General features: G+C 42.5%; 1 protein-coding gene and 1 pseudogene across 1 annotated transcript; both read left to right on the forward strand.

The window, feature by feature from the left end:
• Window positions 1-694: 694 nt before the first annotated feature.
• Window positions 695-4,726, forward strand: LOC148699510 (uncharacterized; annotated as a pseudogene).
• A 2,026-nt stretch (window positions 4,727-6,752) lies between these two features.
• LOC103719921 (5-methyltetrahydropteroyltriglutamate--homocysteine methyltransferase 2-like) lies at window positions 6,753-13,549 on the forward strand. The gene is made up of 14 exons (XM_008809404.6): window positions 6,753-6,910; window positions 8,517-8,870; window positions 8,968-9,055; window positions 10,486-10,613; window positions 10,708-10,899; window positions 10,985-11,187; window positions 11,267-11,430; window positions 11,592-11,672; window positions 11,755-11,921; window positions 12,047-12,152; window positions 12,316-12,566; window positions 12,683-12,755; window positions 12,839-12,967; window positions 13,080-13,549. Exons 1-14 carry the CDS (start codon window positions 6,789-6,791, stop codon window positions 13,446-13,448), a joined length of 2,427 nt encoding a protein of 808 aa, XP_008807626.2. The 5' UTR covers window positions 6,753-6,788; the 3' UTR covers window positions 13,449-13,549.
• The last annotated feature ends 2,311 nt before the right edge of the window (window positions 13,550-15,860 follow it).

Genomic DNA, 15,860 nt, shown 5'->3' on the forward strand with positions numbered 1-15,860 from the left:
CCCTTCCCCCCAACTTTTCTTGTGAATTATCAATGCAGTTGAAGTCCCCTACCACAAACGTGGCATATCCCTGTTGGATTAGCTTGGCTGCCTCCTCCCATAGGACCCTTCTATCCCTAAAGTCTGTGCCGGCATACACTGCAGCTAGGACCCATGGAGTACCATTTTCTTCGAAAATCACTATGACTAACTGTTGTTTGCATACATTGAAAATGTCAAGGTTAAAACATCCTTGTCTCCAGGTTGCAATAATACCACCTGACAATCCTTGGATTCTACTGCATAGGACCCCCAAGATCTTGGCAAGGCCTGCCTGGCTCGTTGAAAACTCCTTTCCGAGAGCTAGGTTTCAAAAAAGACACATACCTCCAGATTGTGCAAATGGACTAGCCTGCAAAAGGATGGAGCGAAAGAGAGCTTATGGCCCTCGGCAATTCCACAGCAAGATTTTCGTTTCGCATCCTGGAGGGTGTCATGGCCCACTTCCACGGGCCTAGCTTCCCCTCACTCAAACGACTTGCCCACATACAACGTCTTGCAAGGTCAACTTGAGTTGATGGGCTAAGGGCCCATGAGGCCATCCACATTACGTACTATGTTAGCCCAGAGAGTTCCAGAATGCCCCATTTCCTTCTTGCCCTGTTCATCCAAACCCTCTCCTCTTCCCCTCCTCCTAGTTTGGTCCACCGGAGCTATGGTCCTTGGGGCCAAGCTTGTTGGCGTGAGAACCACCTCCCTCGCCGCTGGAGAAGGTGTTGTCGCCGAGGTCCACGGTGTCGTCCCTCTCAAGTTGGTCGCGGACGGTCCTGGTTGCCCCCACTCAATCTTCCCCTGCTCTTCTGTCTCGTCGCCTCCTCTTCCCCCGCTCGGCTCCACCGCTGCCTCTCCTCCGGCCGCGGCCTTCTTTGCCAGTGTTGGGGCCTCCATCCCAGCCGCCAAAGGGGGCATCGTCATCGAGGCCCCAACAACGGTCTGCTCTTCGCCACTTGCGGAGCTACCCCTTCTCCCGCATCGTCGGCACGGGACGGCCGTGCGATCGCTGTCTCGGAGGGAGGAATCGGCATGTGGACCCTTGTGCCATTGGTGCCTCTTCGTCGCCTTCGACTCCCCTTCACCATGGATGAGGAAGAAGATGGGGCCTTGGGCTTCTGGCGGCCCAACCCGACCCAGCTTCCGCGCGTGTCCTGGCCGGGCTTCTGGCCCTCTTCAACAGTCCCAGGCCCAAAGCGAGCTCCGCCCTCAGCTAGGCCTGTTAACGAGCCGAGCCGAGCCCAAGCCTAGGCTTGTTTCACAGAAGCTCAGTCTCGGGCTCGGTACCAAGCCTTGTATTGGGCTCGAGCTCGTAAAGCTCGTTTCAATTACGAGCTCAAGGGTCGGGCTCAGGCTCGGGTTCATGATCTGCCTCCTCCTCTCTATCTCCCTCATCTACTTCCTCTATACTCTCAACCTCCTCCCTCCTCTTCCCTTGCTCACCGCCAACTTCCCTGCTCCACCACCACCACCACCTCCTTCGTTGTCGCTGATTCGGTCCTCCACTTTTCCTCCTTTAATCTCTTCATCCATACTACCCCCTCGGCCACCACCACCACCACCAGGACAGCTGCCCGAGCCGCGGCGGCCGCGGGGCTCCAGCACGTAGTTTTCAGGATCGCGGCCTCCGCCAGTCTCTAGGACAAGCGCAAGGACTACATCAAGCTCTGGGGGTGCCCCCGCCAGATGCGGGGCATTGTCTGGCTCGACAAGTCGGTGATGGAGTTTAGCAACTCCGCCTCCGCCGCCGGCCTCCTCGCCCTCAAGCTCTCCGGCGACACCGCCCGCTTCCCCTGCACCCACCAGCAGGGCAGCCGCTCAGCCATCTGCATCTCCCACATCGTCTCCGAGACCTACTACCTCGGCTTGAACAACATCCGGTGGTTCGTCATGGGCGACGACGACACCGTCTTTGTCCTCGACAACCTCGTCCGCGTCCTCTCCCAGTTCGACCACCGCCAGCCCTACTACATCGGCTCTGTCTCCAAAAACCACCTTTAGAACATCTACTTCTCCTACGTCAAGGCCTACGGTGGCGGCGGGTTTGCCATCAGCCGCTGCCCTCTGCCGCGTGCAGGACTGCTGCCTCCACTGCTCCCCGGCCTTCTATGGCAGGGACGACCGCATTCAGGCATGCATAGCCGAGCTCGGCATTTCCCTTACCTGCTCCCTGAGCTTCCACCAGTTTGATGTCCACGACGATCTGCTCGGCCTCCTCGCTGCCCACCCCATGGCCCCGCTAGTCTCCCTCCACCACCTCGACGTTGTCTAGCCCATCTTCCTCGATGCTCCCTTCTGCGCCGCCGCCCTCACGAGACTAGAAGAGCTGAAGAGGAGGGCCTTGGCCCGTTGGATGCAGGGTTTCCAAATGATCTCGACCGCCGAATTCCGAACTCATGTGGTCGTGTTAAGTCACGAGCTCGTTTGGGCTCGTAAGCTGCTCGAGCTCGAGCTCGGATTTAAACGGGCCTCATTTTGAGCTCAGGCTCGAGCTCGTTTAACGAACCGAGCCCGAGCCCGAGTAGCTCGGCCCGTTAACGGCCCTACCCTCAGCACTTCCATCCGTGCCTTCTCCATTCGATCCTGTTGGCCAGCATGATGGGCTTGACCTGCAATGCATCCCAGCCTGACGTTTGACTTGGTTCTCAGTTAGGGTTGACCTGCTACTCCTGAAGCTCCCGAGTCGCCGATCGAGTCACCCTTCTCCGGCGATCTCCTCCGTGCGACCTTGGATGGATTCTGCCAACCCTCCACATTCGGCGGAGACTCCGGTGAGTTCGGCCTTACCCCCTGTGCACTCACCCTCCGTTTGGGAGTTTTGGAGAGAAAAGAAAAGAAAGGAAAACTTTAATGAGGAGGAAAAAGAAAAGAACGGAATAGTATAGACTTTCCTCTCCTTTTGTTTGAAAGTTTTAGGAGGAAAGAGAAAGTACTTTCCTTCCTCTTGTTTGAGAGTTTGGAGAGAAAAGAAAGCATACCTTTTTAACACTTTTAATAAAATACCCTTATTATAAAAGGGGCATGCTTATGAATAGAGATGCAAATGGATCGGGTCGTTTCGGATCATGAGTGACCTCGACCTAACCTGGATCCTTGTTCGGGTCCTAATTTTAGACCCAGACCCAACCCACTAGGAAATCAGGTCGGATCGGATTGGGTCCACACCCAAAGAGTCAAAATTTCATTTCCTCTATTTATTCTAGCTATACTAATGTCTGTTTGATAAATTTGATTAAAGTAACCCAATGAGCAAGACTGGATATCCATACAATCAAATAAATATACGAGATCCATACAATTAAATAAGCAAACAAGCATATCGGTTTTTTTAGTTTTTACAACTTTTCTAAAATAACTTGTTCAAAATGAGAATGCTTAACTAATAAAACTTGCCCACAAAAAATACATCAAAGCAGCCTACAAAATGTTCAATTTCACTGTAGAGGAAGTAACCACTACCCAGCCACACCTGAAATAAGTACAAAGTAAAATAAGAGGTTCATTCAATGCTATCTAAAGAAATTAGTCATTGCTTCTTATTACTACTAATATAGACTTTTGATAATGGGCTAAGAGGTTATACCTTTTTTTGATGTTTAGTGAGAAAAAGGTATGCTTCATTAAGTAAATCACCCTCCATTCCAATGCCCAACAATTCATTAAAAATTTCTTCCTCCGAATATACATGTGCTCGACCTTTCTCCCAAACATAATTTTCTTTCTCAAGAATAGCATTTCCTACTTTGAGGGCATTAGCAACTTCTGTAATTGCATGTTTTATACCTTCAAATGGTTCATCATTCTCTTCTATAGACTTTCTTTTTTTTCCTTTTGAGGATGCTTTACTTTAAGAAAGTGCTTGAAATGGCGGGTCCATGGACATCATATCAACTTCATTATCAAAATTATCAAATTCATTATTATAGTACGATTGCAAAAAAAAATCAAATAAAACAGAGCTTAGCAGCAAGAACAATTATAATTCATTAAAAACGGGACAAAGAAACATGTGGATCCACTCAAAAAATCAGGACCTTCGATCTTGAAATAGAAACCAAAAACCAGAACCGTGATCTAGATGACATCGAGTAGATCCATAAAGATTCAAGGATAACAACCAAAATCTGGTTCAAAAAATAGATCTTATCCTTCATTTTTTTAAAAATAAATGATGTAGGAAACATACTTTTCTTTTTAACAGATCCAAAACAGCTTGAAGAGATCAACACCTACCACCGCAAAAAAAACGAGCAGGAAAAAAAAGTAAAGAAAACGAATAACGAAAGAAGAAACAAACAAATAAACGAAAAATCATAAAATAACAAATCACATCCAAAAACAAGTAAAAGAGTCGTCTTTATCAAATCTACCGCAATACAATCATCATAGATCCAAACCCCATAAATCAGAAGACAACAAATCATATCCAAAACAAGTAAAAGAGATGCCTTTATCACATCCACGGCCATATAATCATCACAGATCCAAAAGCTATAAATCAGACAATAGATCACATCCAAAAACAAGTTAACGAAAAAATAATTCTTTTATTTTTTTCTATTGAGAGAATAAGCTTATCTTTGAAGCTTAACAACCGTTGCTCCTCTAAGAAAGTGCAACTGTGGAGATGGAGCTCCGTAGAGGTGCAGCAGATGGGTATATGGAGATAGAGATGACATATAAAAGATTAAAATAAAAGATGCCCTAGGATATATTTGTCTTTTTAATTTGGTACTTCTTTTTTAATTTAAGAGTAAAATAGGTATTATAAAAAATTTATTAAGTTTCAAGTCTTTTCTCTCCAAATCCTCCCACTTATGGGAGGAAATAAAGGAGAGAATTGGAGCCCAAAATTTTTCCTCCTATTCCCTCCTATTCCCTCCTTTTCTTTTTCTTTTCCTCCACTAAAAAACTCTCAAACATCATAATTTTTAACTTTTCCTTCCATTCCATTTCTTTTTCCTCAATTCCAAGTTTTCAAACGGAGCCTCAGTCCCGGCCGCATGGAAGCCGACCCTATTGTAAACTTGGATGGCATCTCAGTCATCTTGCTCGGCAACCTCACCTCCTTGGCAGCCCTTGGCTGCCGGATTCTGTTGGCTGTCCCGAAGTCTCCGGGGCAGTTTCCATCACCATGGGTTTCGGTTCCATCTGAGTCCCCACTCCCTCCGCCCCAATCGACACCGGGGAAGTGAAGTCGCAGGCACCTCCCCCATGTCCGATCCGGGCACATTTGTAGCAAAAATCTAGCAGGTTTTCATGGATGAAAGCCTGCCAGAATTTCTCAGATAAACCCTTGATGAAGACTCCAGGCCTGAGGGGGGATCTGGCATCTAGCTCCACCTTCACCCTCGCGAGCCTAGTTTCAGAAGTTGGTCGGTGAAGCCATCCACCGCGATCGGCCCGCCCGTCGCAACTGTAATCTCCAGAACAGACTCCTTCTCCCAGTACTCGAGCGGGTGCTGTGGGAGTCGGAGCCACACCACCACTCGGTTCACCTCTTTGAGCTCGAGGACGAAGTCCGGCTGCCACCTCTCCATGGTGAGAAGCTGGTCGGCTAACCACCCATTGCCCGTTCTCCATTGCTGCTTGCTGGTCCGCCTCACACTTGAAGCAGAGGGTGTGGTATTGCTCTACCATCAGGAATGTCTTGATCTCATAGTCGAGCTTCCCCTTCAGCCGCATCTCCCTGGCAACCCACTCCACCGAACGGGCCTCCCTAAGCTATGCACAGCAACTGCCATGGACATCCAAGCTTCCCTAGCCTTCACCACTCTCTCCGGCGGTAGCTCTAGAGCTTCGGTGAAACACCTCTGTAGAGCCACCAGGTCCTCGTCCGAGATTCAGTGATTGGTCCACGCCGCCTGCCGAGGAAGCCTCTTCGCCACCTCTGTCCACGATGGGTTGGTCACAGTCACCCCCGAGGGTGGGCACTCCTCGCCAATCTCTCTCTCTTTTTTTTGTGGTTAAAAATAGGAGGGGAGGGGGAGGGGTAGAACCCCACCCACGTAGCAGCCCCGACTGGGCCCCTTCCATCAGAAAATGTTCGATGCGATTCGCAAGTTTCCGCGTACTCTTCTCAACTCGTGGAAAATCCTACTGGGTCATCCACATGTGAGTACGTCACCCCAGCGCCACCTTAGTACTGATGGAAGGAAAGCATATCCATACAGAGCCATCCGGGTGTGGGGCATGCGGTCCCCTGATTTAATCGACGCCCACGCGTTTCGAACTCGAACAACTCAAGTAGAGTTCAAGCCTCCTTTACCACCGGGTTTTGATCCCGTGGTTGCCTGCTTCATCTTCGATCGCACATTCTCTCAACCCACCAACTCTTCGAGAGAAGCCCTAAATCGTCGCATGAAAATTGGAGCATTCGCACAATGTCAACCAAGGTAGGTATGAAAATGTAGCTTGGAAGTAACATGACCGGCATACCGTCCAAGATGGCAGCCTCCCACCGCTCCCGTTGACCCACCACCTCTTCCCATTCGTCCTCCTCGTCCCCACTTTCTAATTTTCTTAATGCTTCCCGTCATTAACGGAAAAAAAAATCCTACCACACACAAACGCTCCAATCGAAAGCTCATTGGGATGTGGTCCCCATCAGAAGAACGAACTTCTATTGGTGGTAAAGTTGGATTTGTCAAACAATTTGTTGCGTTTGATATTTTTTAACTCGGTAATGGGGCATAAACTATAAAGCATTTTATGAGACCCACCAGATTCTTTAACCATTCTTTCTTCTCTCCCTATAAATGCCCCCAAACTCTCTCCCTCTCGTCGCGCGTCTTTCGACCCTTCTCTCGCCTTTCTCTTCTCTCCTCGTCCTCTCCTCTCCTCCGCCTCTTCTTCGGGACCCCTTCCATCATTCCCTGAGGTACGCCCTTTCTCCTCGCTTTCGGATTTGTTCCCCTCCGTTTTTTTTTGGTAAATTTGTTCTTCCCTTTGCTCTCTCTCTCTGTGTGTGTGTCGAGGGATCGGATCTTGCAAGATCTGATCTAAAGTTCTATTATTTATTATTGTTTTTCTTAGTTTTGTATTCGTGAGTTTGGCATCTATTGTTCTCTGCTACACTTCTTAGCTGTTAATCTTTTGTGCTAGTTTATTCTCCGATGAAAAGTCGTTCTTTTATCTCCGGGGAAATTGACTGTTGCTCGATTTGATCTAAAGTTCCCATTTTTGTATTTTTTTTTTCTTGAATTTGCTTTGGTATATTGGGTAGTTTGCTGATTTATAGCTGTCCTCTGCTACATTTCTCGATTTTTAATCTTTTTTGCCAGTTTATTTAATCCACGATAAAAAAGTTGCCCTTTGTCTTTCCGAGGAAATGGGGTCTTGCTGGATCTTTTCTAAGTTTTTTTTTTTTCTTTTTACTTGTTTTTTCTCTCAATCTTATGTGGGTTGGTTTGCTACCTTGCTGATCTACAACTGGTCTCTGCTTTTCATTTTGCCTCGTTTCTTTTTCACTTTCTTACTTCACTTTTTTTTTTTTGTGGGTGTAAATCAAGGTGCTTTTGTGTTAATATGTGATATTTTTGGTGGAGATCTGAATCCTTACTTCATAAGCTGTCATTCTTTTTTCTTTAGATATTCTCTGTTTGCTAAATTTATGTGGAGATTTTGATCTTCTGCTGGATCTGGTGCGATAATTCTATCTTATGGTTATAGATCTAAGTTTTCTATCTTGTACATATGGCATGGAGTATGATTTGGGACTCGCTTCACAGCTACAGATCTAACTATTAGGACCCTGTTCCACAACTTTGTTTGGCATTCATTAACTTCATTTATCTAATAGATCAGAGGACCCGTTGTGTTTACCGGACAGTGCATTTTGATCTATTATTTGGAACAAATCCAACTATGTGTTCGTTTTCTCATCTCCATGCGTATCTATACCTAACCCTCAGATTTAGTCACAGGGTGTCCTCAGTTTGGCTACTGTGCTTGATTTCTACTTAGCATCGTTCCTGTTTTCTTTCTTACTGGTAGAAGAACCTCACTTTGCTTATTTTGGTTATCCTTTTCATCACAATAGAACTATGAGCCCCCTTGTGTATTTTGAACCAAAGGCTCAGCTTTTCCTTTTACGTTTCATTTCATAAGCCTTGTAAAGCCAACTTCTGTATTCTTCTAATCAGTAAACTGTTCTTTTTCAAATGTGATATATCTTTTGTTTTCCATTTTGCATATTTTCTTATTTTATTTCTTTCTGTTTTTGGTGCAAATACTTTGTTCGTTTTGGTTACAAAAATGTCTTTTTTCATCTTGTCTTCTGCTGAGCATTTGAAAGTAAACTTCTCAATCAGGATATGTCTCCTTGACTATCTTATCCACTCCTTGGCATGCCACACTCGAGTTACCCAGCTGATTATAATGATAGCTACTTTATAATGTAGAAGATAATCTATTACATTTAGTCGATCTTTGCGTGTCTTTACTTTAAGAATTAATATGATCTTTGTTTCCATCTACATGACCAGAAAAATGGCATCACACATTGTTGGATATCCTCGGATAGGGCCCAAGAGAGAGCTGAAGTTTGCTCTGGAATCCTTTTGGGATGGGAAGAGCAGTGCTGATAATTTGCAGAAAGTTGCTGCAGATCTCAGGCGTTCCATTTGGAAGCAGATGGCTGATGCTGGGATCAAGTACATCCCGAGCAACACTTTTTCATGCTATGATCAAATGCTTGATACAACAGCAATGCTTGGTGCTGTTCCTCAAAGATATGGATGGAGTGGTGGAGAGATTGGTTTTGACATATACTTCTCTATGGCCAGAGGAAATGCTTCAGTACCTGCCATGGAGATGACCAAGTGGTTCGACACTAACTAGTAAGTCATCTGACCTATCTTAAGCCTCTGGCTGCTCATTTTGTTTTACCTAGCTTGAATTCTTCATGACTCATTTCTTTGTCCTATGTTAATCCAGCCATTACATTGTCCCTGAATTGGCCCCAGATTCAAAGTTCACATATGCTTCTCACAAAGCCGTGTCTGAGTACAAGGAGGCGAAGGCGGTATGCTTCTGAATAAGTTTTTTTTTTAATCGTTGCTGATAAATCTCTGTTCCTAATGGTTTTGATATTTGTTTCAGGTTGAATGACATTCTGTCAAGTATTCTTTTATTTGTTCCACATTAAAAAATATTCTATTGGAAATTTTATGGTTTGAATTGTTTAGACAACTCTTTTGCTTCTTTTTGATGTTGGATTTTTTTTCCTCTTTCCTTTTGTTCTGTTGTGTGTTGAGTTTACTGTTTCTTTCCCCCCTGAGGGTAAGCTGATGAAAAAGGAAACCAAGGATTCTTTTCTAGCTTTTTAATTTCATGAAATATATAAGTCTAGCACCTACTTGTGACTTGGTTGGTCATTGCACCAATTATTTATACTGTTAGCGGCTGATTATTGTTTCAATTGATAAACAGTTTTTTTCAATTCAAGATATTAATCTGTACTAACTTGAATGACGAGTAACACAATAAGAAGCCATAAATTATCAACATTTTATTGTCTGACATTTTTTTAACTGCTGCTATTTTTTTTGGTACTTCCTAATTTTCAATTACTAATTTTTGGTTTCAGTCATCATGACCATAATAGTCTGACCAATGGTGCTATACACATGCATGTAGTTGAATACTACCTATGCCCACAAACCATGAAACCACAGGAAACCTCCTTGGTATGTTGGCTCTGCTCGTATTTGAGGCGGGTCCACTAGATAGTGGTTTTTTTGGTTTGTGCAGTGTTTAGGTGGCTTCACCTTCACATCAGTGTATACAAAGCACTTTTCTTATTTTAAACAATAGTAAATGTCCACATGTTTTGGACTAAGGCTTTGTGGCATGTGTTTGACATTGAAATTCAAAACTTCAAACTTTGATTTTCCTGTGGCCGGCAAATTTATGTTTGATAAGAAGTAGTGATATTGCCATTAGAAATTGCGAGTTGTATTAGTAGCTTATATAAGAATTGTATCACAGTGTGTTTGTGTTCATTTGGTGCAACATGGTGGAGACTGGAGATGCATCATTTTGTTGAGCTTGCTACTTCTAAACATGCACAAAACATGATTGTATAAATGGTTTCCTGCAGTAATTTACTACAGTTAGAGCTTAGAAAAAACATGTTGTTTTTTAATTTGGTATTCATAGTTTGGCAAAATTATTCTTAATAGCTGGAAACTTCTACTGATGACAACACACCTGCTCTGAAAGCAATGTAAAAACCTTGCCTGTGGACCTGCTTCCTAAGTATTACTCATTGCAAATTATTTTGATAGATCCACTTTTTCGCACTTGCACCTGATTCTGCTCGATGAATATTTAATGCTTTTATCTAGTGATACTTGTTCGTTTTCCTGGGAATGTGCCAGTCAGAATTATGATAATTAAGCACTTTTATGTGCTTGTTGAATATCCAGCATTCATTTTTCCCCTCTAATGCAGCTAGGAATCGATACAGTTCCAGTGCTCATAGGACCTGTGACATATTTGCTGCTCTCCAAGCCAGCGAAAGGCGTTGAAAAATCCTTTGCTACTCTCTCACTTCTGGGAAATGTCCTGCCTGTCTATAAGTAATGTTCAACATGCTTCAAGGCCATTTTTAGGCTTCCATACTCTCTACTGCATCATCCAATAATATGTACTGATGATATAATCATTGCACAGGGAAGTTATTGCGGAATTGAAGGCAGCAGGTGCTTCATGGATCCAATTCGATGAGCCGACCCTTGTAATGGATCTTGATGCTCACCAACTGGAAGCATTTACTAAAGCCTACTTAGAACTGGAATCATCATTCTCTGGTTTGAATGTGCTAGTTGAAACCTACTTTGCTGATGTTCCTGCTGAGGCATACAAGTTAGTCTGTTCTCATAATTTTGTTCAATGAACAATAATGTATAATATGATTAAAAATTATTGACCATACTTTTATCTATTCCAGGACTATCACTACCTTAAACGGCATATCAGGTTTCGGTTTTGATCTTGTCCGTGGAACCAACACTCTTGACTTAATAAAAAGTGCAGGTTTCCCTTCTGGCAAATATCTTTTTGCTGGAGTTGTGGACGGGAGGAACATTTGGGCTAATGATCTAGCTTCCTCCCTGAGTACACTTAATGCTCTGGAGGCTATTGTAGGCAAAGGTTGTCTAATTATATATTCTGACATCTTACATTACATATCAAGTCTTCTGATGATTATTTTTTGCTGCTTTCTTTGCAGACAAGCTTGTGACGTCTACTTCTTGCTCACTCATGCACACTGCTGTTGATCTCGTAAATGAGACAAAGTTGGATGGTGAAATCAAGTCGTGGCTGGCTTTTGCTGCACAAAAGGTGGTTGAAGTGAATGCGCTGGCAAAGGCATTGGCTGGTCACAAGGATGAGGTATAGTCTCTCACAACTACCCTTTAATACAAGACTTGTTCGATATATCTAGAGCACAATTATGCTAGTTTCATTTTCATAAATTTGTAGAATCTTTCTATGCATATATGGGCTGTTTAATTTACTCTCATAGTGTTTTAACCATTCGTTGCCATTTCTAGGCCGTCTTCTCAGCAAATGCTGCTGCTCAGGCTTCAAGAAAATCATCACCTAGGGTGACCAATGAAGAAGTTCAAAAGGCTGTGAGTTCCTGATCATCTGCATCTCACTTCTGTTGGAAAAGAGGTGTTTCTTACTATTTCAGTTATTGTGTTGGATCTTCAGGCTGCTGCTCTGAAGGGATCTGATCATCGCCGAGCTACAGATGTTAGTGCCAGACTGGATGCTCAACAGAAGAAGCTTAACCTTCCAATCCTTCCTACCACCACAATTGGTTCATTCCCTCAGACAATGGATCTCCGAAGAGTGCGCCGTGAATACAAGGCAAACAAGTGGGTTCTCTTGAACTTTGTTTTTTTGAAGAGCAAACTCTTTCTCTAACAATTTCATGCCATTAATAAATAAGAGTTAATATATCAATAATTTCTGCTATTCTGATCATTATGACTGGTTGCAGGATATCTGAAGAGGAGTATGTGAATGCGATCAAAGAGGAAATCAACAACGTTGTCAAACTGCAGGAGGAGCTTGACATTGATGTCCTGGTTCATGGAGAGCCTGAGGTGAGCTTAAATTGCTTTTACTCTGATGTTATGTATGAATCCCTATTAATTCTCAATTTTACATCACATGGAATCACCAACATATTTACATGCGGCTTTGAGAACTATTTTGCTTATGTTTTTGTATGATAAGCATGGATCATAACTTGATCTTACTTTCCAGAGGAATGATATGGTTGAATACTTTGGCGAGCAGTTATCTGGTTTTGCATTCACAGTTAACGGTTGGGTGCAATCTTATGGTTCACGATGTGTTAAGCCACCCATCATCTATGGTGATGTGAGCCGTCCTAAGGCCATGACTGTATTCTGGTCCTCAATGGCCCAGAGCATGACTTCACGCCCCATGAAAGGAATGCTGACGGGTCCAGTCACAATCCTGAACTGGTCCTTTGTGAGAAATGACCAACCAAGGTCAGGGCACCTTCCTTTATACCCATTAAAACTCCTTAGTGGAGCTCTTAATACCTTAATTTATTTTGCTGCACTTCCGCCTCTCGTGTGTTAACTTAGTGCATGCTATCTATTAGATTTGAGACTTGCTATCAGATTGCCCTTGCTATCAAAAAAGAAGTTGAAGACTTGGAAGCTGCTGGCATTCAGGTTTATGTTTGTTTCTTGTTCGAAGTACTATAGTCAGAAAGTTCTCTTTCCTCAAATTCTTTTATTTCTTTGAATGAGTTCAGGTCATCCAAATTGATGAAGCAGCTTTGAGAGAGGGGTTGCCCCTCCGCAAGTCCGGTCAGGCCTTCTATCTTGATTGGGCTGTCCACTCTTTCAGGATCACCAACTGCGGTGTCAAGGATACAACTCAGGTTCTTCCTCCATTACTTCTAATTTGTATAAAGATCAAATACTTAGATAAAGAACCACCAAACTACTTTAATTACAATTATTGAATCACTAATACTATGGGTCTTTATATAGATTCACACCCACATGTGCTACTCCAACTTCAACGACATCATCCACTCGATCATTGATATGGATGCTGATGTGATCACCATTGAGAACTCACGGTCCGATGAGAAGCTCCTCTCTGTGTTCCGTGAGGGTGTGAAGTATGGTGCAGGTATTGGTCCTGGGGTTTATGACATCCACTCGCCTAGAATCCCATCTGCAGAGGAGATTATAGACCGAATTAACAAGATGCTGGCAGTGCTCGAGAGCAACATCCTGTGGGTTAACCCTGACTGTGGGCTGAAGACCCGCAAGTACACTGAGGTCAAGCCTGCACTTACCAACATGGTTGCTGCAGCCAAGGCCCTTCGGAAGCAGTTGGCTAGTGCCAAGTAGGGCGTATGCCTACTTTTTAATAATATGAATTATGCTTATTTTCATAATGCAGCAAAGTGGATTTCTTTGGTATGAGTGAGTGATATGACTATCTGTTTTAATATTTGTGTTTGAAGATTGTTGAGGTAGCTGAATGCCTTTCCTTTTTTTTTTGGTGAGAAGACGGCTGAATGCCTCACTATGTACTACTTGTTCCTCTTGGAAACTGAAGTAAAAAAGGGGGAAAATAAAAGAAGAGGAATCTCTAGCTCTTTTGATGAAAAAATAGACCCATTTTCTTGTATCAGTGACTTTAATGTTGGAGTAGATTATCTTCAATCCTGCACATAGTTAGTATCAGAATCGCCAGTAGCCAAAATAGTTCTTTTCAGAATTGGATTGCAGTCTGGAATGCCATTTGCTTGCTGAAACTTGAGTCAACCAGAACTTGAGTTTCAGAGACTACTTTTGCCAGAAATCTAAATTCTTTGACAGATTTTTCACTTGTTAGCAGAGCGAGAATGTCAGGAGGGAGGGAAGCAACAAATATGCTGAAACAGGTATCAGATTTTTCTATCAAGATTCATTCTAGAAATAAATTTTTGGCTCTTCCCAACCTTTTCTGAAAGGAAAAAAAAAAGAGGATCTTGAGATACAAAGAAGGGACATGGGGCATGTGCCCAGGGAAGTTTAATTATTGGTTTTCATGTTCTAGTTGTACCATAACCAAATGGTGTTGCCAACTGAAGAAGTCTTCACTTTGTTCTTTATGTAACCCTGCTGACAAAAGACAACTTTTGTGCATGCCAATAATTGCAGCTGAGGCTACTAAGGTGAATTTCTTGTAAAAACTGAAAAGAGGTCAGAGGCAAATGAAATAGTCATTTATGGTGATTCAGGAAAAGGATTATGAAGCAAATGGAAATCGTTTAGTCATATACAACAATAACCAAAGTAGAGACCATGTGATGAGGGTGGAAGCATGCAGTATGGAAAATAGTCACTGAAGGCTCGAAAATTCTTATTTTAACTGTTTTTATAGCCCTTGATTGAAATTATGATATACTGTACCGATACGAATTGGACGGTACATGGCGTACCGTACTATACCGGTTTGGTACTGGTATCTAATATGGGTTGTGTATTGAGAAGAAGTGCTATTGGGGGACATGGAGGAGCATTTTTGATAGTGATCTAATGGTGATAAGAGTAGGTTAGCATATTCTTGTCATCTAGCATGTACTTTGTCTGTACATCTAAAGGAGTTTATCACCAACTAAAATTCTGCTTTAGGTCGTGTACTTTTATCACAACTAGGGTTACCTAGTAACTAGGAATTTTGCCTTAACAAAACAGTGTTAGTCTCAACGTTGTCATGATTATTGTATTTGTATGGATATACCTGCCCTTCTAAATTTAAGAGCTTTGCTCCATATCCAACCCCATTTTGCTGGGATGGAGATTGAATTTTGTTATTGTTCTGATATTTTTGGGAAGCATGCAATATGATTTATTGCATAAGCTATTATTAGATGGACCCTTGTGACAGTTTAGTAGCCTTTGACATGCCTGTAATATTTATATAAGTGTAGTTGAAGTGAGACTTGCAACTAAGTATATGTGATCCTAACCCAATTTTTTTCTTTCTTTTTCTTTTTATTTTTATCAAGGAGGTGATAACTACGAATATAACAGCATCAGTATTGCAATGTGATGCTGAGGGAAGCATTATACTTCTATCACCAATCTTTGCACTCTATGAAATGCTATGGTGATCAAGATGTTGATTTTGATGTTCTGCTCTCATTTTAGGAAATATATTCATGTTATATATTGCCATATGGTTTCTTTTATCTTTTCTTTTCTCTCCACTATTACATAAAATGTTGATGTGAATTTCAGTAAAGCTTGCAGTTGAACACTAAGCCAAATATGGACGGAAATCTTGTTCTCAAGTAGGTTATTTACAGATTTAAGATTTGGCCGCTTTCTCACCTGTTCCTGTGTTTCCATGAAATAACCATCACCATGTCAGCAAAATCATATCATGTAGCTAACTAACAGGAAGCTCTTTATTTTTCTCTCATGTAAAAAATAAGCAAATTCCAACAATATCCCTATTATCTACTACTGCCAAGGCTAGATACAGCCATATGTGAAAAATGGATTCAAAAACATGTCCAATCCCTAATACACGGAGAATATTATCTAATATCCTTTATCAATAATATATTATAAAATATTATTTTCAAAATATTATGTACTACATATTTAGTAACACAAATATTATTATTGCCGTAAAATTGTGGATATCTTCTATAATAATATATTACAATGAATATTATTAATATAATATGATATGATATGATATAACATACTTTGATATAGTGAAAATTATAGCGACATTCCTCCACTTTGAATGTGTCCTAGAGA

The sequence above is a fragment of the Phoenix dactylifera genome, chromosome 18 (assembly GCF_051530095.1).
Source record: "Phoenix dactylifera cultivar Ajwa chromosome 18, Ajwa_hap1_PhDact_Kaust_v1.1, whole genome shotgun sequence".
In the NCBI taxonomy this organism is placed as follows: domain Eukaryota; kingdom Viridiplantae; phylum Streptophyta; class Magnoliopsida; order Arecales; family Arecaceae; genus Phoenix; species Phoenix dactylifera.